General features: G+C 44.3%; 2 protein-coding genes across 4 annotated transcripts in view; both read left to right on the top strand.

Annotated features, from left to right (window-relative positions):
• The window catches only part of BIN2 (bridging integrator 2), a 43,761-nt gene extending 34,123 nt beyond the window's left edge, over nucleotides 1–9,638 (top strand). Inside the window, exons 11-13 of the mRNA XM_083427551.1 lie at nucleotides 130–201; nucleotides 807–902; nucleotides 8,642–9,638. Of these exons, the coding sequence (XP_083283677.1) occupies nucleotides 130–201; nucleotides 807–902; nucleotides 8,642–8,752 (279 nt within the window). The 3' untranslated portion in view covers nucleotides 8,753–9,638. The remainder of the gene's footprint in view (nucleotides 1–129; nucleotides 202–806; nucleotides 903–8,641) is intronic.
• A 147-nt stretch (nucleotides 9,639–9,785) lies between these two features.
• SMAGP (small cell adhesion glycoprotein) lies at nucleotides 9,786–27,263 on the top strand. Of its 3 annotated transcripts, XM_083428144.1 has the most exons (5): nucleotides 15,129–15,237; nucleotides 19,539–19,731; nucleotides 23,471–23,547; nucleotides 26,017–26,097; nucleotides 26,973–27,263. In XM_083428144.1, exons 3-5 carry the CDS (start codon nucleotides 23,514–23,516, stop codon nucleotides 27,146–27,148), a joined length of 291 nt encoding a protein of 96 aa, XP_083284270.1. In that variant the 5' UTR covers nucleotides 15,129–15,237; nucleotides 19,539–19,731; nucleotides 23,471–23,513; the 3' UTR covers nucleotides 27,149–27,263. The 3 variants fall into 3 exon arrangements, with proteins under 3 accessions (XP_083284269.1, XP_083284271.1, XP_083284270.1); XM_083428143.1 differs by lacking the exons at nucleotides 15,129–15,237; nucleotides 19,539–19,731 and adding an exon at nucleotides 9,786–9,956; XM_083428145.1 differs by lacking the exon at nucleotides 19,539–19,731 and having other exon boundaries at nucleotides 15,098–15,237.
• The last annotated feature ends 302 nt before the right edge of the window (nucleotides 27,264–27,565 follow it).

Below are 27,565 nucleotides of genomic sequence, written 5' to 3'. Positions count from 1 at the left end.
AATACTGAAAGGAATTCCATACTGTGTGTATTCAAACACACTTGCAGCATCCTCCAGACACCTGTGGTCCAATTTCAAATCTGGTGCTGTGATTCCGTTCAATAAGTGAAAGCCCCTTTTTCGTTTCAGATCATCTCCAGCTTCTTCTCAGATGATAAGAAAGAAAACTATGGCAAGTTGCCCTCGGGCTTCCTTTTCAAGGTATGGAAAAAGCATTCGCTTACCTGATCTACAGGGACGCGGGTGGCGCTGTGGGTTAAACAACAGAGCCTAGGACTTGCCGATCAGAAGGCTGGCGGTTCGAATCCCCAAGACAGGGTGAGCTCCCGTTGCTCAGTCCCTGCTCCTGCCAACCTAGGAGTTCAAAAGCATGTCATAGTGCAAGTAGATAAATAGGTACCGCTCTGGTGGAAAGGTAAACGGCGTTTCCGTGCGCTGCTCTGGTTCGCCAGAAGCGGCTTAGTCATGCTGGCCACATGAGCCGGAAGCTGTATGCTGGCTCCCTCAGCCAGTAAAGCGAGATGAGCGCCGCAACCCCAGAGTCGGTCACGACTGGACCTAACGACCAGGGGTCCCTTTACCCTTTACCTGATCTACAGGCAGAACCTTTGGCTCTCGTGTAAATGAGTCACAAAAAGTAGGCCTGAGTTAAGGGGGAATAGCATGACTCTTGAGGCTTATAGACACACACACACACACACACACACACACACACACACACACACACACGTGTGTGTGTGTGTGTGTGTGACCTGCAAGTTGCCCAGTCTAGAATTGCTTCATTGGTATCATGTTTCCTTTTCCAGGCTCAGGCAGTCCAAGCTCACGCTTCCAAGGATGAGAAGCACCTTCAGTTTGGAGAAGGGGAAATCATGCTAGTGCTGTCAGATAAAGAGGCTGAGGTAAAGTCAGGGCACTTATTTGGCACTGTTGTTCGAAATGCTAATGGATGACAATACTTGGCACTGATGTGATACAGGATGCCCTAGGAACCAGAGAGGGCGAACTGTGGCCCCAAAGCTTACACATGCAAAGCCAATGCTCTTCTCGTGAAGCTCCTCAACAGGATAGGAGAGGATTAAGCAGATCTCAGGCTTGTAGGATCTGCTTCTCCTTCTTTTACTAAAACCCTGAGATCAACATATCGGAACCTGGAGCAAGGGAAATAGAATTAAAGAATGCTGAGCTCAAGCTGTTGTTCAGGCACCCCTAACCTGTGGCCCTCCAGATGTTTTAGCCTACAGCTCCCAAGATCCCTAGCTAACAGGACCAGTGGTCAGGGGTGATGGGAATTGTAGCCCTAAACATCTGGAGGGCCGAAGGTTGGGTATGCCTGCTCTTGTTTTTGAGTAGCAGAATGGAATGGAAGTCACAAAAATCCACTCCTTGTTAACTCCTTCCCCCACCCAATTAAGTAAATCCTTCATTTCAGTATCATCTTCTTGGGGGGTGGGAGTATTATTTTGTTGTTGTCATTGTTAAAGCATTGGGAGTGTTAAACCATTACCGATTTCCATCAAATCACCCAGAGAGCCACCAGTAGACCCTGATCTACTTTCTGCCCAGTAGTCCATTAAATAATGGCACTATCCATTTTTTAAGTTGTCTTGTCTGGAAAAGGCAACCCATTTATTTTTGAGAGAGAGATGCTCTCCCTTATAGATGCTCCCCCACCCATGCCCCCACGGGATTCCCTAGGGCCTTGCCTGCCTGGGCTTCCCCCCACTGACTTGCCAAGTACTTCCAGGGTGCAGACTCTGATCCTCCAGTTTGGGATAACTTCCATGCCTAGTCCATGGGGCTGCACCTTGGGTCCATGAAGGAGGCCAGGAATTTTTTTAATCAAAGGTTGGCAACCTATTATTATTATTATTATTATTATTATTATTATTATTATTATTTACCCCTTATACCCCACCCATCTGGCTGGGCCTCTCCAGCCACTCAGGGGGCTTCCAACAGAATATTAAAATACAATAACCTATTAAACATTAAAAGCTTCCCTAAACAGGGCTGCCTTCAGGTGTCTTCTAAAAGTCAGATAGTTGTTTATTTCCTTGACATCTGGTGGGAGGATGTTCTACAGGGCGGGTGGTGCCACTACCAAGAAGGCCCTCTGCCTGGTTCCCTGTAACTTGGCTTCTCGCAGTGAGGGAACCGCCAGAAGGCCCTCAGCACTGGACCTCAGTGTCCGGGCTGAACGATGGGGGTGGAGACGCTCCTTCAGGTATACTGGACCAAGGCCATTCCATTTCACTGCCCATTTCTCCCCCCCCCCCGCAACCTTGCTTAAAGGGGCCGTGCAGTGGCAACTTCTAGTGAGATCTTTCTGGAAGCAGCCGCTGCAGCCACACAAGACCAGCGATGGCAGGGACACTTGGGCACTTGTGGGCCCTGCAGAATTCTGTCACCCAAGGGATGACCTTGTCTATAATTTATCAAAAGTCGTAACTCAACACCGCATCTAGGAAGCAACTAGGTCATTGTCTCCCAGGGGCAAAGAAAGAGGTGTTGTGAGGTCAGACACACTAAGAACTAAGGAACTGTGGCTCTTCATCCCATGCAAGGCTTTGCACATTTGGGGCCGGGGGGGGTGGAGGAAAGATACCAGCCCCACAGTCATGCAGACTCTACATCAGAATACACAAGTGCACACCCTGTGTTCATAATTTACTTAGTTTATAATGGGGTCAATAACTCTGTTTTCCGTGGTGCAGAATTTGGGTTCCATTGGCGTAGAAATGTTGGCACTGATTATTTTTTTATTTTATAATATTTATTAAGATTTTCACAATGCAATACAAACGGAACAAAAATAAAAGAAAAAACAATACCAAATAAAAACAAACACAAAAAATAGCAACAATAAAAAAACAATTTCGTATTTCAAAACAATTCTTGCTTTAGCTTGTTTCTTGGACTTCCCCACACCTCCCTCCTTTGTATTCCAATGCTATTGTTCGTTCAGCAAATCCTTTCCCTCCTTACTTTTGTCTTAATTTTTATCTTAATATTTTAGCTTTACCTTTCCCTCTATTTAACATTCCATTTTTCCCTAATACTTCCAACCTTGTTACTATAAACCCCTTAACTTCAATCCAACATCATTCCATCATTCATTAATTTTGCATTGTTTCTGTAAATAATCTTTAAATTTCTTCCAATCTTCTTCCACCAGCTCTTCTCCCTGGTCTCGGATTCTGCCAGTCATTTCTGCTAATTCCATATAGTCCATCACTTTCATCTGCCATTCTTCCAAAGTGGGTAGTTCTTGTGTCTTCCAGTACTTCGCGATGAGTATTCTTGCTGCTGTTGTTGCATACATAAAAAAAAATCTGTCTTTCTTTGGCACCAATTGGCCAACCATACCCAGGAGAAAGGCCTCTGGTTTCTTCTGGAAGGTATATTTAAATACCTTTTTTAATTCATTATATATCATCTCCCAGAAAGCCTTAATCCTCGGGCACGTCCACCAAAGGTGAAAGAATGTACCTTCAGCTTCCTTACATTTCCAACATTTATTTTCGGGCGAATGGTATATTTTTGCTAGCTTGACTGGTGTCATGTACCACCTGTATATCATTTTCATAATATTCTCTCTTAAGGCATTACATGCCGTAAATTTCATACTGATTATATTTTTAGTGCCGGTCATGATGAGTGGAGCATGTTTTGGATTTTTGTGTGTGTAAACAATAGGACCTCATTGGGTTTCTGATAACTCTGGGCCATGACCCCGTTGTTTCATAGAAAGCACAGCCTGACCTTGTTGCATTCTCTGCTCTCTGCATGGAACAGGAACTGCAGGCAGAGCTGCTGCTGCTGCTGCTGCCGCCGCCGTGTGTTAAGTCTATTTACATGTGTGTTCCCAAAGCCACTGTCTTCTATCAATTATTAACTCCCCTTCATACCCTTCTCTCCACACCAACAGCACTGATCATTTGCTTCCTACAAAGGCAGAACATTTAAAGGCAAATCGGCATGCTATGCGTTGCAACTTTAACCATTTGAAAATCCTTTTATACAGAAGCCACTGAACGTGTATTTACCGTATTTTTCGCTCTTTAAGATGCACCAGACCACAAGACGCACCTAGTTTTTGGAGGAGGAAAACAAGAAAAAAAATATTCTGAATGTCAGAAGCCAGAACAGCAAGAGGGATAGCTGCGCTGTGGAAGCAGCAATCCCTCTTGCTGTTCTGGCTTCTGGGATAGCTGCGCAGCCTGCATTCGCTCCATAAGACGCACACACATTTCCCCTTACTTTTTAGGAGGGGAAAAGTGAGTCCTATAGAGCAAAAAATACGGTGTTTCCTTTTTCTGCTAGTGTAATATAGCAGCTAAAGGGGCAGCTATGAATCAGGAAGTACACTATTCAAATCTGGCATCAGCCCCATAGGTTGCCTTAGGCAAGCCACCAGCAATTAGTCTTATCTCCATGCGCCCCCCCCCCCGCCCCCCTGGATTTCAGCATTGAGTCTTACACAACTCGACTCAGAAGTGAGTCCCATCTGGCATGCTGCCTCTGAACATGAAGGGTCCGCATAGCTTTCAGGGCTGTTAAGGGTAGGTAGGCAAGTCCTCTGTGAATTTGTCTAATCCTAACCCTACAAGGGAGACGGGTGGCGCTGTAGGTTACACCACAGAGCCTAGGACTTGCTGATCAGAAGGTTGGCGGTTCGAATCCCCGCGACGGGGTGAGCTCCCGTTGCTCAGTCCCTGCTCCTGCCAACCTAGCAGTTCGAAAGCACGTGAAAGTGCAAGTAGATAAATAGGTACCGCTCCGGCGGGAAGGTAAATGGCATTTCCGTGCGCTGCTCTGGTTTGCCAGAAGCGGCTTAGTCATGCTGGCCTCGTGACCCGGAAGCTGTACGCCGGCTCCCTCGGCCAATAAAGCGAGATGAGCGCCGCAACCCCAGAGTCGGCCACGACTGGATCTAATGGTCAGGGGTCCCTTTACCTTTACCTTTACCTTTACCTTTAACCCTACAAGGTGAGTACTTTCAGGCATGGAAAGATTCTTCCCTGCCTTATACCTTTCAGACTATTTGTCCATAGAGCTCAGGATTTATTTGTATTTGTCGGTTGCCTCCTAATGGCCCACTTCACACATCACATTAAACTATAGTTTAAAGCAAATTATGGTTTAATCTAAAGTTATTTGTCTCTGCTACACTTGTTCTCTGCTCCTGTTGCTGCTGCTTCACTGCAGGTGAAGAGTCTGACTTGATGTCTAACCCTAGACTTGTGGTCTGCCCCCCCCCCCAATAAACCATGAATTAGTAAGCCAAGGACAAAGAGCTGGTGGTATATTTGGAAAGAAACAAACCCTGAACCTGGGTTCAGATGATGCAACAAGCCAGCTATGAGAACATTTGAGCTTTGTGCACCAAAGCGACTCACTGCTTCTCCACATTAAACCATGGTTTGTTTCAAGCTGTCGTTTTAATGTGATGTGCATTCTGAGCCAGTATGAATTGTCTAGGTAAAGAAGACACGTTGATATAAAACAAAAATTAAAACTACAGTATCACCAAGGGGACGCAGGCGGCACTGTGGTCTAAACCACTGAGCCTAGGGCTTGCCGATCAGAAGGTCAGCGGTTCGAATCCCAACAACGAGGTGAGCTCCCATTGTTCGGTCCCAGCTCCTGCCAACCTAGCAGTTTGAAAGCACATCAAAGTGCAAGTAGATAATTAGGTACCGCTCCAGCAGGAAGGTAAATGGCGTTTCTGTGCACTGCTCTGGTTCGCCATGCTGGCCACATGATCCGGAAGCTGTACGCCGGCTCCCTCGGCCAGTAAAGCGAGATGAGCACGCAACCCCAAAGTCGTCCACGACTGGACCTAATGGTCAGGGGTCCCTTTACCTTTACCTTACAGTATGATCAAGTTCAGTGGTAAAATCGCAAACCATCACAACAGAATAAAGAAAATGCCAACCATAGACAAAGGATTGTATTCAATATTCAGAGCAAACCCACTGAAATTACCTAAGGTAGCCTATTAATTTCAACGGGTTTACTCTGAGTAGGGCAACACTGGATTTAGTTAATATCACCTGCTGTCTGACCCTTTCTAACTAAAGATGCCAGGGATTGACTCTGCACCTTTCTGCCTTCAAAGCACGTACTCTATCCCTGAGCTATATTGAAGCTGTGAATAAATAAAGCTGTGGTCCCTCCCTTTTGTTCTTGATTGTTTACATCTCTACTGGTGTTCTAACTGCTGTCAAGAATAATTTTTTCAGATGTCATATAATGTAGCGGGGGGGGGGGGGAATGACAACCTTTTCACTCCAGTTGTAAACCTGCTCTCAAAAGTGTGTTTAATATCTTAAATTTAGGCTCCTAGACAACTCAGACTGTCACTTCACATTTTTCCAAAATCAAAGCCAATCAAGAACTTAATCTTGCATTTGATGCAAAACATTTCCATCTGCAAGATGCTTTCACACAGCTCTGTGGGTTTTTTTACCGTGGAGATGAAATTGAAGTTTGCTTCTATATGTTGCATGTTCAAAATACAAAACTGTGGTTTTAAAATGCTTTAAATTTAAAAATATGGTGGTTTTGAGTTTCACAAGCCATTTTGGGGGGAAGCTAAAAATGAAGTTCGGTCAACCAACTTCTGAGATATTGTGTGTTTGTGTGCAAATTTATGCATCCTAGGGGCTGATGCCCCTGTTTGCTTCACTCACCAACCCCACAACCCCTCCTCAAAGCTCCCTCTCTTTCCCTTTGTTGTTGTTGTTTAGCCGTTTAGTCGTGTCCGACTCTTCGTGACCCCCTGGACCAGAGCACGCCAGGCACTTCTGTCTTCCACTGCCTCCCGCAGTTTGGTCAAACTCGTGCTGGTAGCTTTGAGAACACTATCCAACCATCTCGTCCTCTGTCGTCCCCTGCTCCTTGTGCCCTCCATCTTTCCCAACATGAGGGTCTTTTCCAGGGAGTCTTCTCTTCTCGTGAGGTGGCCAAAGTATTGGAGCCTCTGCTTCAGGATCTGTCCTTCCAGTGAGCACTCAGGGCTGATTTCCTTCAGAATGGATGGGTTTGATCTTCTTGCAGTCCATGGGACTCTCAAGAGTCTCCTCCAGCACCATAATTCAAAAGCATCAATTCTTTGGCGATCAGCCTTCTTTATGGTCCAGCTCTCACTTCCATACATCACTACTGGGAAAACCATGGCTTTTACTATATGGACCTTTGTCGGCAAGCTGATGTCTCTGCTTTTTAAGATGCTGTCTAGGTTTGTCATTGCTTTTCTCCCAAGAAGCAGGCGTCTTTTAGTTTCGTGGCTGCTGTCACCATCTGCAGTGTTCATGGAGCCCAAGAAAGTAAAATCTCTCACTGCCTCCATTTCTTCCCCTTCTATATGCCAGGAGGTGATGGGCCCAGGGGCCATTGTTACGCCTCGCCAAAGCCCCGTTGCTCTTTGCTGAAGCCCCCTTCGCCTAAGCCCCTTCCCTTATTCTTCACCCAATCTATTCTGTTTGCCTGCACCATCAGGCTCCCCGACTTCCTCAGTCCACTCACTGCTTCAAGGCGAATTCGCTCACCTGCTTCAACCCTCACCAAAGCCCAGTTTGCTTGCTTGCCTATCTGCTACTTGCTTTCCTTGCTGCCACAAGCCCAGTTCACTCATCATCTGCCCCACACACTTGCCCTGACGGCTGCCTGTCTCAAATGCTTCCCTCATCCTGGAGCTTGCACAACTGGTCACCAACAGGACAACAGACTTGTGCAAATATAGTGTGTGTGTGTGTGTGTGTGTGTGTGTGTGTGTGTGTGTTGAGAGAGAGATGTAATGTGCTTCAAAAACAAATCTATGCTTTCAGAAATATTAGATTTTGAAATCCAAATTTGGAGTTTTTATGTGAAGTTCTGAGGCTGGGGGGGGAATTATGCTACTTTATGCTCTTGCGAATCGTCATAATCAATTAAGATGGTGAGCCTTGAATTCTGCTCTGAAAACTACATTGTGTGATGTGCTGAATGATTTGTAGCCATGCAATATGATGAGCACATCTGCACATGGTGTCTTCCATGCAGGAGCAATTTAATAAACTTACTGTCTTTTAAGCACATTGAATCATAGAATCATAGAATCATAGAGTTGGAAGAGACCACAAGGGCCATCAAGTCCAACCCCCTGCCAAGCAGGAAACACCATCAGAGCACTCCTGACATATGGTTGTCAAGCCTCTGCTTAAAGACCTCCAAAGAAGGAGACTCCACCACACTCCTTGGCAGCAAATTCCACTGTCGAACAGCTCTTCCTGTCAGGAAGTTCTTCCTAATGTTTAGGTGGAATCTTCTTTCTTGTAGTTTGGATCCATTGCTCCGTGTCCACTTCTCTGGAGCAGCAGAAAACAACCTTTCTCCCTCCTCTATGTGACATCCTTTTATATATTTGAACATGGCTATCATATCACCCCTTAACCTCCTCTTCTCCAGGCTAAACATGCCCAGCTCCCTTAGCCGTTCCTCATAAGGCATCGTTTCCAGGCCTTTGACCATTTTGGTTGCCCTCCTCTGGACACGTTCCAGTTTGCCTATGCTGAGAAGACTCTCTGGGCTGTAGTGATGGGAAAGGTCTTGTTAACCTGACTAAGAGTGGGGGATTTTTCTTTCTTTTTTCTAGGAAAAAGGATTCCTGATGGGTATAAAGGAGAAAGACTGGAAGGAGAACCAGAATGTGCTACTGAAAGGAATTTTCCCACAAAAGCTCGTTAAATCTATCCCTTTGGAATAAACTCAGATCTGGAGAAGATACAGGGTGAAGAGAGAACTCAATAAAGAGACAGCCCTTCTGTCCAAATTTGCCAAAACTCCATGTTAATTGTTCCTTCACCCACGTAGCACCTTGCCAATGTGATAAAAATGTAGATTGCATTATTTCTTGAATCTGTCCTCCTCCTCGTGCAGCCAAATCCATCCCTCTGAGGGCCACTCTTTGGCCCTTCCAGTCCTTTTCAGACGTGAAAGAGTGGGTTGGCGTTGTGATAACAGCGATGGCTGGCGGGCCATTTTGAGGGGTGGGAACTGAGAGTTTTTGCCTCCTACCCCATATAGTCTTCTCAAAGGAGTCCCTCATCAAAGCTACATGCTGAAATGTGAATGTTGCCAGATAATGCATTGGCATTCAGCTCAAGAGCTTATTACGAATTATTATAATGGCCCACAACAAATGGGTTGATTCTAGTAGACACAGAATAGGGATTTACGACATGTCCACTGGATAAATTGACACACAACGTCTGTGTACATTCATGTATTTGCTTTGTGCGTACACATGGTAGGAAGTTGCAATTGGCCATACCTGCTTGGTGTATAACTGTGCACTTGCCCATGCGTACAACAAAATATACCTGTGTGTGTGATTTCACACATGGCCTTCTGTTTACAGGCTCCATGTTAATTCCTTCACCGAAGCGTTTTCTGTGCAGGGGTTTTGTAGCATACGAATCAGCCTCACAGCTTGTTTCAAAGCTTCCTGGAAGTAACTCTCTGGAATGTAATGCTGACCCAAACTAGATAACTCTCGGAGAACCATATAAATTATATTTGCTTGCTTTGACCCTCTCCCTTCTTTTTAATTTGTAAAACCAACATATTTCAATAAACGGTGTTTTGATTAACCTGGTTGCCCTGTGTGATCTGCCTGTGAGCACAAGGGACAAGACTGTGGGTCTTGTGTGCTTGCCAGCCTCTCATCAGCATCACAAAGAGTTAATGGGGAGTGAGCATTCTGATGACTCTGCCCTTTATTATCAATGTAGTGAAACTGGAAAGGTGAGATGGGAAGGGAAACGCCTTAGCCTAGTCACCAGAAAGCCAGCCAGCCAGCTAAGGGAGGGAGCTGGAGCTGAGAGAGGTACCCACATTAGCTGGACCTTGGAGAGATACTTAACCAACAACAAGTCCAATTATTCTTTGCCCCCATGTCGTCTTATCAGGTAAGAAGAACGGGGATGGGGAGCCAGTTTCTCATGCTGGAGTTAATGGAGATCTGTCCCTGTTGTCTTGTTGTGTGTGATGCCTATATCTGGGTTAGAGCCTACAAGCTCTGATGGGAGCAGTGGCTGTTCCTATGCAATATTCCCGGGCATGCCTAAACTAGATCAGCTCAGATGTATTCTATTGCACAACCAATCCCTGTATTCAGCACCATGCCCTATGTCTAAAAGACACTGGGAAAGACGTTTCTTATAGGTTCATCAGGGTTTCTGATAGGCAAGCAGAACATTTTAAAAGCTGGAAAGATGTGCGGTGGTGGTGTTGAAATGCAAGCTATTTCTTCCCCCTTTGAAGTTGCTTCTCTAGGTATGCCATGAAGGGGATTCTTAAAAATAAAATAAAAATTCATATAGCACAGCCCTTTACCCCTCTGTCTCCCTGATTCAAATCTGTCACTTGTAAATGCAAGCTGCAAGTCCTCAGTTAATACTTTGAGAATGAAAGAGAAACATAAAGTATATAGAATATGAAAAGAGGAAGCTGAGATGCATTAAGAATAACACCTTGCATGGCTTTGTTCTGCAAGAGAACTCTTTCACTGAGGATAGCAAAATGGGGGGTGGGGGTGGCGGAAGGCGCTTTGTGCATGCCCATTTTGCCATTAGGCAATTTTTTCCAGCCCATTCTAAACTGCAAAGGAGCACAGATTTTCAAAGAGCACAAATGCTCTGTGGGCTGACTGCAGAACTGATACAGTATTTACATTGGCGTTTTGGTTTCAGATATGAGTATCTGCACAACTGAATAAAACTGCACTCCCCTACAGCTTCCGGAATACAGTGGCCAAACTACAGGTTACATGCAAATGTGTGTAATTAAAGCTTGACATTCCTTGTATTCCTTTTGCTTGAAAAGCCACTTTGAGAAGCGGCAAGTCAAGAGCTAAGCTCCTCTCAGCTCAAAACACGCCTTCCAGAAGCCATTATTTGGGATGGGGTAGATGCTGTCGTTCTCCTGTTATATTCATGCACTCAGCAGTTTACTCCTAATATTTTGTTATAAGATGTCTAGATTTCCTAGCTGACCATTGTGTTCAGGAGGCTGATGAAAGCAAGTGAGTTTCACCACCTCAGGCCAGTCCTTTCCCAATCAGATACTCAGCTGGGAAACTTATATACTTCTTAGCTGAGTACAGTGGTACCTCAGCTTAAGTACTTAATTCGTTCCGGAGGTCCGTTCTTAACCTGAAACTGTTCTTAACCTGAAGCACCACTTTAGCTAATGGGGCCTCCTGCTGCCACCGGGCTGCCGGAGCACGATTTCTGTTCTCATCCTGAAGCAAAGTTCTTAACCTGAAGCACTATTTCTGGGTTAGCAGAGTCTGTAACCTGAAGCGTATGTAACCTGAGGTACCACTGTATCTGCTTAGGGACAAGATGCAGAAAACCACTTCTATTATACTGTTGCACGCCACTAGGGTTGCCAAATTCTGCACTTACTTCTAGATTTCCCCAGACATTAAAGCGATTTCCGCCCAAACACTGTTTCTGACGGCTGAATCCCGGCAAGGTCCTGGAAATTCCTGACTTATGGCAACCCTACACTCCACCCCAGTCTTGTAGCAGTGCAAGGTTCCAGGAGTTCCAGACACCTGTGCAGGGTTCATGCTTCCTTTTGGGATGAGGCACAGTGGAGACGGTGGAGTCTTTATGATATATGGTTTATTTACACATATATACAGTGATGGGGGGCCATTCCCACCCCAAAATACTCTTGTTTCTCGCATAGTTGCAGCCTTGGATTCAAACAGATGTAAAACATTGCTCTCTGAAACTCGATCCAGCTTGCTGCTTTACTTCTAGGTCACATCACAGACCCAAATCTCTACTTTAAACTCTGGCTTTATCTAGAATCTCTTGCTACCGCTTGGCAGAGTGGCTTGTAACCATATTATATATTTGCATTTAACAACACACACTGAGATTTGTGGTTACGGATTTCTGTTTCCAGAGATTTCTGAGCTAGCCCTGGTGATACGTGCTTTATTTACATGCCGTTTCAATTACTGTAACATGCTCACCTTTGGTGAAGCCAGGAGAGAGGGCCTTTTTGGTGGCTGCTCCAAGATTGTGGAACTCCTTTCCACATGAGGCTAGGCTGTCTCCCTCTCTGCTTTCTTCTCGCTGGAAGGCAAAAGCATTTTTTGTTCAGACAGGCCCTTAGCCCTCAACTGACTGTTGTGGCAGGGTTGTACATTTGTACACAAATGTACATTGTACATTTAAATTCTTTAATTTGTTGTGCTTTTAAATGGGTTTAAACGTTTCCAGTGCTGCTTTACTAGGGTTACTTATTTGTTTTTTGTCTTTAATATTTATATAGATTGTGTGTGTTTTAGCTGTATCTGTTTTAATTTATGCTGTGGGCTGCCTTGGTTCTTGTATTGGGAGAAAGGTAGTATTTAAATTAAACAATGCATTTGGGGGATATGTGGAGTGCATAATGGCTAAAGTCAGAGTTAGAGGTAAGCATGAAGAAAATTTGTACCTGGTCAAGAAAAATCTCTGCAGCTTTGCACAACAGTTGACTCCATTTCTCTCAAGCTGGAGAGATGATGCAATAATAATAATAATAATAATAATAATAATAATAATAATAATAATAATTTTTTATTTATACCCCGCCCTCCCCAGCCAAGGCCAGGCTCAGAGTGGCTTACAAGCAATAATAAAAACAAGATGAATGATTACAACTTAAAAACAAAAGTAAAATACAACATTAAAATAATGGAACATTAAAATATTAAAATGTAGCCTCATCGCAGGAGGAGAAGGAAAAGAAAAAAGAAAGAGAGGGAGGGAGGGAATCAAATTGGCTCCAAGCCAAAGGCCAGGTGGAACAACTCTGTCTTACAGGCCCTGCGGAAAGAAATCAGATCCTGCAGGGCCCTGGTCTCATGAGACAGAGCGTTCCACCAGGCCGGGGCCAGAGTTGAAAAGGCCCTGGCTCTGGTTGAAGCCAATCTAACTTCCTTAGGGCCTGGGACCACTAGGGTGTTGTTATTTATGGACCTTGAGGCTCTCTGTGGGGCATACCAGGAGAGGCAGTCCCGTAGGTACGAGGGTCCTAGGCCATGAAGGGCTTTAAAGGTCAAAAGCAGCACCTTAAATCTGACCCTGTACTCCACCGGGAGCCAGTGCAGCTTGAAAAGCACTGTGTGAATATGCTCCCATGGCAGAGACCCCGTGAGGAGCCTCGCTGCAGCATTCTGCACCTGCTGGAGTTTCTGGGACAGCTTTAAGGGCAGCCCTGCGTAGAGCAAATTACAGCAGTCAAGCCTGGAGATGACCGTCGCATGGATCACTGTGGTCAGGTCGGGGCGGGAAAGGTAAGGGACCAACTGCTTGATGCGGCGAAGATGGAAAAATGTCGCCTGATGCAGAGGTTGTCCGTGGAACTATGGATCCAACATATTCTGAAAACTGACATCACCACATATTATATAAAGGGTTCATGTCACTATGACTTCCAAGACAGAAACAATCACACCAGCAGCAGTGGTGGCCCCAAGAGTAGATGACCCCTTTACAGTCATCATTACCACAAATTTCAGGGATGATGAGACCCAAGACATTGTTCCCCAGTTTCCAGGAATGCTGTACAGTGACATCAGTTCTGGGACAGGGAGCAGGATTCGTAGAAGGTGCTCTAAAATTCTATTGGTGGCTTCCTGTCCTGAAACAAAAACAAGCACCATATTTAAACAGGTGTTTCTTGTTATAATTCACATAAAAAGCAGCTCAGAAATGCTTCTGGGTGGCATTGTAGCTCTTAGAGTGTTTTCACACACCCATCTAAAAGCACCTTTGAGCTCCCTTTGCATTCACTGTGCCATATGTGGTGGTTGTTTTAGTGATTCGTTTCAGTAGGTCTACTCTGAGTAGGATTTAGTTAAATACGCAGTCAGGTGTTTTTTTTAATGTCTTCCTGTTTCGCCCCTGCTCCTCATAAGCGGGCAAAATGAAAGAGATGCCAGGTTCTTTATAGTTCAGCAGCTTGTAAGAAAAAAAGTAAAAAGGAAATTCAATTTGTAATTATTGCTTGTCCTATTTTCTCTTAATCTTAATATGCTCGGCTTTCTTTGTCAAACCCCAATTCTTAGATGTGACTTAAGGCCAATGATGATGTTGACGGACGAGGCCCTGATGGATTCATCAGAAACTTCCCGTTGCCTCTTGTGATTTTGTCCCTTCTAAGGAACAACGCACAACCGTTTTTAAAACGGGCACGTGCTCCTGGAATATGAACGGTTGTGGAGGGAGGGTGTGTGTGATCTTTGCTCTCTTTTCCAGTATGAAAACATACCTTCCAAAGCTTTGCAGTTCCTTAACTGCAAAAAGCAACCGCGTTGATAAAACATTAGGAGGAAGATAAAGTCTAACGCGGCACCATCCATGTTCTGGCACATAACCAAGCTGTCGTTTTCTTAAGGTCTCTTACTCTGGAACTTTTCGGGCTACACTGTGGTGCTCTTTTTTTAAAAAAATAATGTTTATTGCTTTTTGAACAATTTAAACACTACAAAACCAAACAAAAACAGAAAAAAAGAACAATACAATACAATATAAAGACACTACATAACACTAAACACATTAAACTAACAAAACCAAACAAAAACAATTTAAAACACTCAAACAATTTCAATATCTTATCTTTCATTCACTTATTTCACCGACCTCCTCACACCTCCCTTTTTGTATTCCACTTCTGTCAAATGTTTCAGCAATTCCTTTCCATCTCCCTCTGTTATCTGTCCTATAATTATCTTAACACATTCTAACCTTATTTTACCTTTAAGATTCCATTAATCTATTTATACTTAAATCCTTATAACATTTCTACTAAAGCCATATAACTTCATTCCAACAATCTTTTAGCATTCATTAATTTTGCAGTATTTTTGTAAATAATCTTTAAACTTTTTCCAGTCTTCTTCCACCGACTCCTCTCCCTGGTCTCGGATTCTGCCAGTCATTTCCGCCAGTTCCACTGCGGTGCTCTTGGCAACCCTAATTCCCTGAGCAAGATATATTTAACCAACCCACCCAACTCACTTCCACAAACCCATCTCCCCATCATCCCTCTGGGCCTAGACTGGGAGGTGTGGTCTGCTGTGTGCTGGAAGCGCATTGCCATGCCCACTGAAGCCTTGCGCTGTGCCCGGCTGTGACCATTTTGGACTCTGAAGCTCCTCCAAAGAGAAGGCAGCAAGGTTAAGAGGTGAGAGGGGGGCTCCCAGCCACTGCCCCCCACCTTTACACTTGGTTCACTAATGACCCCTCTCCCCGGCCCTGCCAAACTGAACACCCTCAAAGCTAGCAGACATCACAGAGGCCTACATGAGCAGCAACCAAATTCCCTGCCTAGCTATTTTCCTTCCTGTCCCTGGGCTTTTCTCTTCTGTTCATTCCCAGTTCTACTCTCCGATTTCTAGATCCTGATTCTAGCATCGTTTTTTGGGCCCACCTGCCCTCCTTCTGAGACGCGGGTGGCGCTGTGGGTTAAACCACAGAGCCTAGGACTTGCGATCAGAAGGTCAGCGGTTCGAATCCCCGCAACAGGGTGAGCTCCCGTTGCTCGGTCCCTGCTCCTGCCAACCTAGCAGTTCGAAAGCACGTCAAAGTGCAAGTAGATAAATATGTCTAATAAAAGCAGCAAATAAGTGATGTCTGGAGTCATCTGGAATTTTGGACTCGTGCGGAGCTTGATGTATGGGTACCCCCAAAAAATTTAAAATTTGGCTGTATAATCTGGAACTAATGTGATTTGAACAATGTGATGTGATTGGCCTGTTAATAAAAATTATTTCAAAAAAAATTTTTTTTGCAAGTAGATAAATAGGTACCACTCCGGCGGGAAGGTAAACGGTGTTTCTGTGTGCTGCTCTGGTTCGCCAGAAGCGGCTTAGTCGTACTAGCCACAAGACCCAGAAGTTGTACGCTGGCTCCCTCGGCCAATAAAGCAAGATGAGCGCCGCAATCCCAGAGTCGGTCACCACTGGGCCTAATGGTCAGGGGTCCTTTACTGCCCTCCTTCTGCCCATCCCATTCCCATTTGCTGCCTCCCCCTTCCTTCCTCTTACTGCCTCTGGAATGGATGCATCCTCATCCAAATAGCAGTAACTTTTGCAGCGCTGTACACATTCCTGTTTATTCTGCTCCCACCGCTGCATTGATCCTGTTGTTTCCTGTGAAATTGTGCATTTTGATGAGTATCAAAATTTGCAGCTTTGATCCAAATTGAGAAAATGAACGACCTAGCCGTGTTTTGCGCCAGTAATGTGAACACACAGGCTTCCTTTCTTTTCTTTTCTTTTAAATAATATTTATTAGAAGCTTCAAAATTACAGAAAAAGAAAAAGCATAAGAAGAGAGAAGAAAAAAAAGAAAAATCAATACATAAAAAAGAACAAAAAACACAATACATCAAAACACAAAAAGAAACAAAAACAATTAAAAACACATCCAATATTTATCCTTATCTTTCATTAACTTATTTCCTCGACCTCCTCACACCTCCCTTTTTTGTATTCCAGTTATTAACTATATCAGCAAATCCTTTCCCTCTTTCACTGCTTTCTGTCATTTAATTATCTTAATTTATTTTAACATTATCTTGCCATTAAAACCTTAAAATTTATTTATACTTAACTCCTTATAATGTTTCTACTAAAGACATGTAATTTCATTCCAACATTTCCTAACATTCATTAATTTTACAATATTTCTCTGAATAGATTTTTTAAATTTTTTCCAATCTTCTTCCATCGTCTCTTCTCCCTGGTCTCGGATTCTGTCAGTCCTTTCAATCAGTTCTATATAGCCCATCAACCTGGTGATCTTCTATCCGAGGCTCTTAACTCTTTTCCATGTCCCTTCTGCAGATCTTCTTCATATTTATACATAGACTTTACTTTATCTTCTGCTGAGCTTGTTCTTAGTTTCCTTCCACTCAGGCTTCCTTTCCTTCCATAGTTCTTTTTCCAGGATCAAAACTACCTCCCTCTGCCCTGGCCAATGTTTTATTTATCAAAGAAGCAAGTTTTCTAGAATAGCAAGCCCCTGTGGGAAAGTTTCATGAACAGAGAAGCAAGTTTTGTAACATTAAGAAAGCTCCTGTAGAAATTTCATTGGAAGAAATCTCGTTGCAGTAATTTATAAGCTACTGCCGGCACGGCTTATTTTTGTGGGTCGCGCTTGCTACAGCAAATGTGTGGGGAGAAAAGCTATTGCGAGAGGGGAGAGAGACTGGTCATTTAAGCATCTCATTTAAGGGAGTCAGGTCATTTAAGGGAGTCAGGCTGGGACCTGACTCCCTCCTCTGGCAACCTGCACAGAATTTTGCTTAAAGGTTGCCATTAATTTGATTTTAATTAATTTTTATAATGAATTGTTTTTAGAATGTTGGATTATTTGATTGTTTGATTATTTGATTGTTGTTAGCCGCCCTGAGCCCGGCTTCGGCTGGGGAGGGCGGGATATAAATAAAATTTTATTTTTATTATTATTATTATTATTATTATTATTATTATTATTATTTTATTATCTCCTCCCCTTGCCACCCTTTTCTTCAGTCCCAATGGCTCCCCTAACCACCACCCAAAGGGCTGTTGTTTCATGTCTGTGTGTAATGTGGTTTTGGTTTGGTTTTTTTGCCATAACTACCAGTGTTGAAGCAATGATTCTTCAACATCAACTTCATTGGACTGGTTGTGCTGTGCAAATGTTTGATTATTGCCTTCCAAAGCAACTACTCTATTCCAAACTTAAAAACGGAAAGCGTAATGCTGGTGGTCAACAAAAACGGTTTAAAGACTGTCTCAGGGCAAAGTAGTATAAACACCGACAACTGGGAAATACTGGCCTGCGAGCCCTCCAGTTGGAGAACAGCCTTTACCAAAGATATCATGGGCTTTGAAGATGCTTGAACTCAGGACGAAAGGGAGAAACATGCTAAGTGGAAGGCACGCTTGGCAACTCCACACCTGGATCAACTCCCGCCCGGGAACCAATGTCCCCACTGTGGAAGGACGTGTGGATCCAGAATTGGCCTCCACAGTCACTTACAGACTCATTGTTAAAACCGTGTTGATGGAAGACAATCTTACTTGGCCACGAGAGATTCATAGAATCATAGAATCATAGAGTTGGAAGAGACCACAAGGGCCATCGAGTCCAACCCCCTGCCAAGCAGGAAACACTATCAGAGCACTCCTGACATATGGTTGTCAAGCCTCTGCTTAAAGACCTCCAAAGAAGGAGACTCCACCACACTCCCTGGCAGCAAATTCCACTGTCAAACAGCTCTTACTGTCAGGAAGTTCTTCCTAATGTTTAGGTGGAATCTTCTTTCTTGTAGTTTGGATCCATTGCTCCGTGTCCGCCTCTCTGGAGCAGCAGAAAACAACCTTTCTCCCTCCTCTATGTGACATCCTTTTATATATTTGAACATGGCTATCATATCACCCCTTAACCTCCTCTTCTCCAGGCTAAAGAAGAAGGTTATTCCTCTCCTTTGCTCACACCCATTTCCCCCAAGGCTGTGGTGGCGGCCTGGGCCTCCCTCCCTGACGAGACTTGAGGTACCAGTTCCTACTCCCCATCCACCCATCTCCATCCCTTTTGAAGGCTTCTCTGCCTTCAATGTGTAATGTTGCAAAATTATTGTTTTGCAAACCACTTTCAGGTTTCTTGCAATCATTTCATAAATGTTATGGAATGAATGAATGGGCGAATCGTTTCCTGTATTACCAGTGGTCAGGCATAAGTCCCATTGCTTATGTAGCCAGAATGGTACCTCCCATGCGCTAGTGGTGTGTTTTTGGGGAACACCAAGGTTTGCAGCAATGCAAAAACCCCTAAAGCAGCAAGAATGTTATTTGCCCAAAAATGGAAAGAAGAAGTCCCAAGAAAAGAAGAATGGATACAAAAACTTATGGACTATGCAGAAATGGCCAAACTTACAGGAAAAATAAGAAATCAAGATAACAAACCTTTTATAAAAGAATGGAAATGGTTTGTTGAATATTTGCAAACAAAACATAAACAGATAAGGACGTTGGCAGGATTATTGTAATAACTTGCAGTTTCATAAGAGTATATATTTAAAGCAGATGAATAAAAGAATAAGTTAGCTTAGAAAATGCAGGAAATGATAAAAATAAATTTAAGGAACCGCAGAAAGAGGAGGAAGGAAGTCGAGTTTTGAATTGTTAGAATGATGATAACACTATTGAAATGCATATAACTGAAAAACATAATCTATTTTTTTTAAAAAAAAGAATAACCCCTAAAGTGTATGTGGCAGGAGGGAGCCGCAAACAGCCCTGAGTATCCTATAGGAGGACATGACTGATGGACTGATCAGTGAACAGCAACTCTTCACACTGCAACATTTTGTTGCAGGTCTCACTTGTACATCTGTATTTCACAGCGCACCTCTGTTGCCATGCAATAGTGCATCATAGCTAGCTTCAGTTTTAATTTCAGGCATTGATACTTCCTCCCTTCCCTTCTTGCAAGATTCCCACCATTCATCTTTGGGATTGCAACATTCATGCAAATATTCCTTTCTGATTCAGCCGCGTCGCGCGGCCTCTCGTCAACTTCCTCCTCTCGCCTCTGCTTTTAGCCTGACACCCACTCACTGCCATTTTTTTGGATCTTGTTTCCACCAAGAACTCCTCTGTCCTCCTGTTTCACTTCAGAATAAAAAGTGAGTACTGCTAAGAAACATCTCAGAGGGAAGTCCTGTTGAGCTCAATGGGGTTTGCTCCCATGTGATTGGCATAAGAATACAGCCGTACTTTTAATTATGAGTGGAGCAAAGAAATACAGACTAAAGGAGGGAAGTGAATGTCATATATAGTGGCTGTGTTTGGGGTACGGAGAGAAACAGAAAAAGTAGCACAGGTGAAATTAGATTTGGATTTGACTATTTTTTTACTAATGTATACTGAAAGAAGTCCCAGTACAGCCAAGGGAATTAGTTTCATATAAGATTTTAGTTGGTAGGTTATTGTTATGTACTGAGTTGAATAGGATCCAAACTGCAGCAGTCTTATTGGTCCTAGAACAATAGGATCCAAATTGCAGCAGTCTGATTGGTCCTAGAACAATGCAGCAGTATGATTGGTTGGCAGGAACCACCCAATCATGCTCCAGATATAAGTGAATCCACAACCTGATTGGCTTACAGTAGAATTCCAGAATTAGCCAATCATGTGCAGCCCATTGTGTAAATAATGTATATAAGGCAGATACTTTGAGGGGACTTTCATTCATTCCTCCTCACCACTATGAGCTGAATAAAGAGCATGAAATCACTTTGCGACTCTGAGTATATTTCAGTTATGCTGTGCAGAATATTGAGAAAAGGCACAAATCCCAACCATCACAAAACAGGAATTACGGTAACAATGTACATATGAATATGCAGTGGCAAAGTGTACGATTTATACAACAGTGAAAGGAAGGAAGGAGGGGAAAGGTTAACAGATTTGTGCAGAATTAGAAAAGTGTTAAATAGTGTTTTATTTTATTAAAGCTGATTAAGATGCATGCTTTGAAAAAGAACGTCTCTCTCTGATTTTTCTGGTCCATTCCCTTCTCTTTCATATTGCCCCCTTGTCCTCACCTGTAATGGTTCTAGGGGTTGCTCGTGCGTAAATCGGCGCCACACCTGGGTGGGTTGCCTGAGTGAACCCTTTCTGTCTGGACAGCCACTCGCCCGTGGCTGTCTCAATCGCTGGCAGAATCCGTCAGTGGGCGTTTCTTGAACTTCTTCCAGCATAAAAGTTCTTTGACGCCTAGTCGCCGCCTACTCTCCCTGTGCGGAAGCCTTCTGCGCAGGGAGGGTGTGGGCATCGGAGGACCCGTGCTCTCCCCGCTGGTCCCCGGCGAGGAGTCTTGGAGCCACCTTGCCGATTCCCCCATCTGCCCCCCTCCTCCACAGGTGCTACGCTGATTTCCTTCCCCAGAAGATGTGCTGCTTCTCTCCCTCCCGGGACGCTCTCTGGAATCCCTCTGGAGCCCTCCCTTTCCTTCTGGCTCTGATGGCAGTTCCCTGACATCACCCTTTCACATTTTATAATATAAAAATGACTACAATAAAATAACAGTACCTAAGCAAGCGTATGGGGCACTGATTCCAGAGGGCTAGTTTATTATTGCAGCAGAAACAAGTTCTGGCACCTTAAAGACTAACTTCTTAATTATTTTTATGCTGCAATTCATGTATCTAATGAAGTGGACTGTAGACTAATGAGCGCTTATGTCACAATAAATGCATTAATTTTCAAAGTGCCACTTAGTTGTTTTAGGACACAAATAATAACAGCGCAATCAAGAGCTGAAGGTTGTCTTAAAAGGACTACAGGTTAATCGTGTTTTATGTTTGTCAAGTGTAACTTGAATCTGTGATGTCGGGTGATCTGGCTAATCTAGGAAATGATACATGTTTCTGGCTTAGCCTGCCGCTCTGCTTCCTTCATTTGATAAATGAGCTTTTCCATGATTAAGTGGTGTTTAAACCACATGACAATACTTGGATTATATGGGCTGCTCCGGGTTTGCTCCTCTGCCTGCCTCTTCCCCACTCTCTGCCAACAACCTTGCTTCCTCGTTCAGCGATAACATCTAGACTAGACTATCCATCATGACATGTCTACAGATGCTACTAGATGGGTGTTTATTGTGGTGTCGGTTCTTCTCATGTGTGCAAAGTTTTTTGTTTTGTTTTTGCAGTGACCTCACAATGTGGTCTTCAAAATGCCAGCCCGTCTTCCCGCCCACCCCATTTAATTTACCGTATTTTTTGCTCTATAAGACTCACTTTTTCCCTCCTAAAAAGTAGGGGGAAATGTGTGTGCGTCTTATGGAGCGAATGCAGGCTGTGCAGCTATCCCAGAAGCCAGAACAGCAAGAAGGATTGCTGCTTTCACTGCGCAGCAATCCCTCTTGCTGTTCTGGCTTCTGAGATTCAGAATATTTTTTTTCTTGTTTTCCTCCTCCAAAAACTAGGTGCGTCTTGTGGTCTGGTGCGTCTTATAGAGCGAAAAATACGGTATATTTTCCCTTTCAGGTGTTGTAAACAAAATCTGCCCTTATTCCCTATGGGGTACACAAGAGCCCTTATAGAGTCCTTTGTAGTTTCTCCATCGGTAGGAGAAAATAACAGAGGCCAACCAGAGCATATTGAGAAGCAAAGCAGCTAGTAAGCCTGATCTTTATTAAAGTTATTGCAACAGGGTGCTCCCCTCACATGCAGGACAGAGAAGGAGGACCCAGAACAAAGGTGTGCCTGCCCTTATATAGACATTTTAACTTGCCCGCCCTGGAGTCCAAGAACACCCCCAGAAACATCATACCTACATCACAGAAAAGGCGGTCTACAACAGAAATCTGAGTGCATTGTTCGTCTCCTGTCTGGCAAGTTACCTGATTGCCCTTTGTGGTAGTTGGGCCATTCCTTTGAGATGGTAATCACTTAATTCCTGAGACAATGGGAAGGTTCCCTCACTCCCTCCCTCCTTGCAGAGAAACATTTGGTCAGCTTGGGAGCCAAAATGGTTTCAGGACTGTCCTCCCGTGCCACTTCAGACATGTGGTCTACATATTTATGTACGTGTTTGCTTGGTACATTTATGAACATTTATTATATATATAGGGATGCAGGTGGTGCTGTGGGTTAAACCTCGGAGCCTAGGTCTTGCCAATCAGAAGGTCGGCGGTTTGAATCCCTGCGACGGGGTGAGCTCCCGTTGCTCAGCTCCTGCTCCTGCCAACCTAGCAGTTTGAAAGCACATCAAAGTACAAGTAGATAAATAGGTACCGCTCCAGTGGGAAGGTAAACGGCGTTTCCGTGCACTGCTCTGGTTCACCAGAAGCGGCTTAGTCCTGCTTGCCACATGACCCAGAAGCTGTACACTGACTCCCTCGGCCAGTAAAGCGAGATGAGCACCGCAACCCCAGAGTCAGCCACGACTGGACCTAATGTTCAGGGGTTCCTTTACCCTTATTATATATATAAGACCTTTTAAAAAAATTATTACACAGGGGTAAATCCGATTAATTTTTATTTTTTAAAAAATACTGTTGCCAATAACCCCTTTGCAATATTAAGCCCCCGTCTAAAAGCACCCTGTACCTCTCCCCTTCCCCTGCCCCCTTCCTTCCTGCCGCCTCACTTTACAAAATGACAGCCCTGCTGCCTGTGCCCAGCCTTAATTTTCACAAAATGACTAGAAACTGTTGAATAAAACCAGTGGGATAGAAATGTTTTAAATACATAAATATTTACTTACGTCTCATGGAGTTCTAGGAGACTAGAAAGTGTGATGGCGTTTAAATTATCCCTCTTTTTAAAAACTTGCCCATTTCACACCCATACGAGGAGGGGACCTGTCGATTTCTGTTAACAGCGCTATTACAGAATTTTTATTTTCCCCACCCAGCTCTGAAAGATTCTGAAGTTTTAAGCGGGGGAAAGGGGATGCCATGGCAGCTATTCCAACACCACCATTACCCACAGGTGAGTGCGCTCAAGGGTAAGAGGGTTCTGTTTATTTATTTATTTTCCCTTTCAAAAATAAATAAAAAAAGATAGCTCCAGGTGAGAGGGGCACAAGAGATTGAGAGGCCAACAGGGCTGTCTAGAATAGAGCCAGAATTTCACATACCAATTTCAGCTAACCAGATAAATCTGTAGTGTCTCTAGTGTATATATTGCTGTTACCTGCCTTGAATAATTCAGATAGGGCAGGTATCAATGATTGCTGCTGATCTGCAGTCAGGTAATACAACTCTGAAGGATATTTAAGACACAAGGGGGGAAAGGGAGAAGAGGATATTCTGGGGAGGTGGTTAGGTTTTGAGGAAGTGTAGGAAAAACATGTCTCTCTCCCGGGCACTGAGAAACCTAGGCTGGCCTTAAGACCGTTAATGATATAATATCCCTTGATGTCATGCATTCTTTTAAAGAAACTGGGCCCCCAAAGATAGTGTCTGGATACTGGCAAGGTTTGGAAATCTTTAGAAATGAGTTGCTGGCAGAACATTTGTTCCCGCTGGCAACTCTGCCGCTGTACATAATGAGATATTCACTGAGAAAGCCTGATTACCTAAGCCTTGAAAACAGTATGAAACAAAACTGCTAGACCTGCTTCTGCCCTTTATAACCTGAGCCAAATGTTGAAGTCTTTAATTGAGCAAGTTTCCCTTTGGCTTCAACAGCCTTTTTTTTTTAGTCCACCAGCATTTTGGCCTCAAGCACCCGTTATTTCATCAAGACTACTTGGCCACAATCATTCTAATGAAAGTGGAAGCTTAGAGGTTTTGTGGCTATTATTACGTTTATTGCAGTTGCTACAACCCTACTGAACCGATTTTAAGTCTCTGAACCACAGCTTGATCTTGTATGGCACACTTTAAAAAAAAAAAATAGTGTGCCAGGGAATACATTGGTCAACATCCACTAAAGTAGTGCTGTTAATGCAAGGCCGTTTGGCCGTTTGGCAACCAAAGAGCCCTTCCTCCTTCTCTCACTGCATACCCCCTAAAGGTCTTCTGGGGGTTCCCCCAACCCTCTGGAGCAGATTTGGGGAGGGTGTGGGAAGAGGAGAGGGATGGGGAGTTCTGTTAGCCACAAATCCTTGCGTTAATGGAACTGCTTTGTTGGATCCTGCCCATCGTGCAAAGGGTGAGTGCCGTTTTATGGAAAACAGTTTATTTATGACATTTTAATCTCATCTTAGGGACGCGGGTGGCCCTGTGGGTTAAACCATAGAGCCTAGGACTTGCCGATCAGAAGGTTCGAATCCCCGCAACGGGGTGAGCTCCCGTTGCTCGGTCCCTGCTCCTGCCAACCTAGCAGTTTGAAAGCATGTCAAAGTGCAAGTAGATAAATAGGTACCGCTCTGGAGGGAAGGTAAACGGCGTTTCCGTGCGCTGCTCTGGTTCGCCAGAAGCGGCTTAGTCACGCTGGCCACATGACCCGGAAGCTGTACGCCGGCTCCCTCGGCCAATAAAGTGAGATGAGCGCCGCAACCCCAAAGTCAGTCACGACTGAACCTAATGGTCAGGGGTCCCTTTACCTTTTTAATCTCATCATTCCTCCAGGCACCTCAGGGTGACACAGGTGCCCAGCTCCCACCTTATTATTTCCACAACAATCTTGTGAGGTTGCTGGGGCTACAAGTGATTAGTTCAAGATCCCTGTTACGGCAAAATCTGGGTGCGAGGCTGCTCTGCCACCCAGCTCGTCGGACTAAGTCTGCGGGTCCCTGCGGAGGAAAATGAGTTCAGCCAGAGAGGAGCAAACTGCAGAAGATCCATGTTTATTGCGCAACAAGGTTCAAGGCGAGAAAGGGGTGACATGAACTTTTGAAACTTCCCTCCATGTCCCAGAATACAGTGCAAAATACATCCCAGTTACATCATGAATACATTAAGAAGAGGTTGGGTTACACAGATTACATCATGAATATATTAAGAAGAGGTTGGGTTACACAGGATTAACATATGGAGGAGGGAGGGGGGAATATGCAGAGCTGGAGATATGCGTAGATAAGCACATCCTGAGTCCCGGTGATGAGAAGACAATGGTCCATGTATGCATAGTCTGCCACCTGGCATTGCCCGAAGGGCTTGGCAGAGTGATTTGACAGGATTAGGGTCTTGACACCTTGCTTGAGGGATTATGGAGGACAGGGGAGGTGTCATGGAGTCCTAGAGAGATTGAGCAAATTGGCACGTTGATTTTCTATGAATGTTATAGATTTTAGTCCCTTTTGTCATTGACAATTGGAAATAAATGGATATATTGTAGCGAAGAAGGAGGTGAAGAAGACATGCCCCCCCACTTCCGTATCATCCCCCAGTGGGTTCTATGACTGAACAAGGTTTTGAATCTTGAGTCCCCCTAGTCCCAGGTATCTTAGTTCTTTCTACTTCACTGTATTCAGATGCCTCTGACATCCATCTCTTTCTCTTATGCATAAAGAAAAGCTACTGACCAGCCCATTTATGAAGAAGATGAATACACCAACTTTGCAAGAGGATGCCAACGTGGCTGTCATAGGAGGTATTGTTGCCTGTCTCTCTGCAGATGTGCTTTAGCCCACCCACTGTGCAGCCATGGGAAGCCAGCAGTGCAGACTGCAGGCTGCATAACACATAAATGCACACATAAATCCTCTACAGCAGAGCCCTGTAGCATCCTTCTAGATCTGGGATGTAACAGTACTCACTAAAAAAAATCTGGGCTGCCATCACACACATTCCGTGCCCAAAATAGCAGGCTTCTGCAACCTGTATATATGCCTATCAAGCTGTTGTTGTTTAGTCGTGTCCGAGTCTTCGTGACACCATGGACCAGAGCACGCCAGGCACTCCTGTCTTCCACTGCCTCCCGCAGTTTGGTCAAACTCAAGCTACTCTTATCAAGCTACTTTGCATATACAGTGGTGCCCCGCAAGACGAATGCCTCACAAGACGGAAAACCCGCTAGACGAAAGGGTTTTCCGTTTTGGAGGTGCTTCGCAGGACAAATTTCTCTACGAAAATGTCTTGCGATTCCTGGGGGGTTTTTTTCGCTCCCCACCCCTTTTTTCTAAGGCACTAAACTGCTAATAGCCTTTTAGCAGCTAATCCGCTAATCCCTTAAGCCTTTAATAGCCGCTAATAGCCGCTAAACCGCTAATAGCGCTAATCTGCTATTCCGCTAATGGGCTTGCTTCGCAAGACGAAAAAACCGCAAGACGAAGAGACTCACGGAACGGATTCTTTTCGTCTTGCGAGGCACCACTGTATTTGCTTATTTCTGCAAAATGGGAGGGGTGAAGGTTGTGTGACACTTTAAGAGGCAGAAACATACATGCTGGCAGCCTGTTCCTAAACTCAAGGCTGCTCCAGACCTGTTTGTGCTAAAGTTCCCCTCTTCTCAATTTTTGCTTAAAGCTGTCATCGCTGTGGTTTTCGTCACTCTCCTTTCGGTCGTCGTGCTGATCATCGTTTACCTGTACAAGAACAAAGGCACCTACCGCACCTATGAACAAGCTCCACCAGATCCAGAGGGATCAGTTCAAATGGAGGATCTCCCGTGTAAAGGCGAGAAGGAAGAATATTTTATATAGCTGCCAGCATGCTTTGGACCCTGAGATCTTAAGTAAACTGTTTATTATGCTGTAAACTGTTTGTTACATTTGACACCCATTTTCGTCAAGGAATTAAAAGCTGTATTATTTATTTCATTTTATATCACACCGTGTTCCTAAGCGGCTCGACTAGGCACCGGAAGGAGTTGTGTATCGTGACAGCATAGAGGTTGCCCCTTTACAGGTCCAAGAGCTGTGATCTCTGGGATGCTCAAAGTCAAGTTGCAACACACAGACCCTCTATGAGCCCTCTGTGTTTATTTGGGGTAAGAGTAGGCAAATACGTCATTGGGAGTACTGAACACTTCTTTCCCTCTTACTGCCATAGCAGTATCTAAGCCTGATACACTCAGATGACTGTGGCAGGTGCAGGAAAATGGATTGGCAAAAAAATTA

This window comes from Podarcis tiliguerta (assembly GCF_965153285.1).
Source record: "Podarcis tiliguerta genome assembly, chromosome: 2".
NCBI classification, from domain to species: Eukaryota; Metazoa; Chordata; class Lepidosauria; order Squamata; family Lacertidae; genus Podarcis; species Podarcis tiliguerta.
Note: the sequence above shows the minus strand (reverse complement) of the source record. Positions and strands in the feature narration are given on the sequence as shown.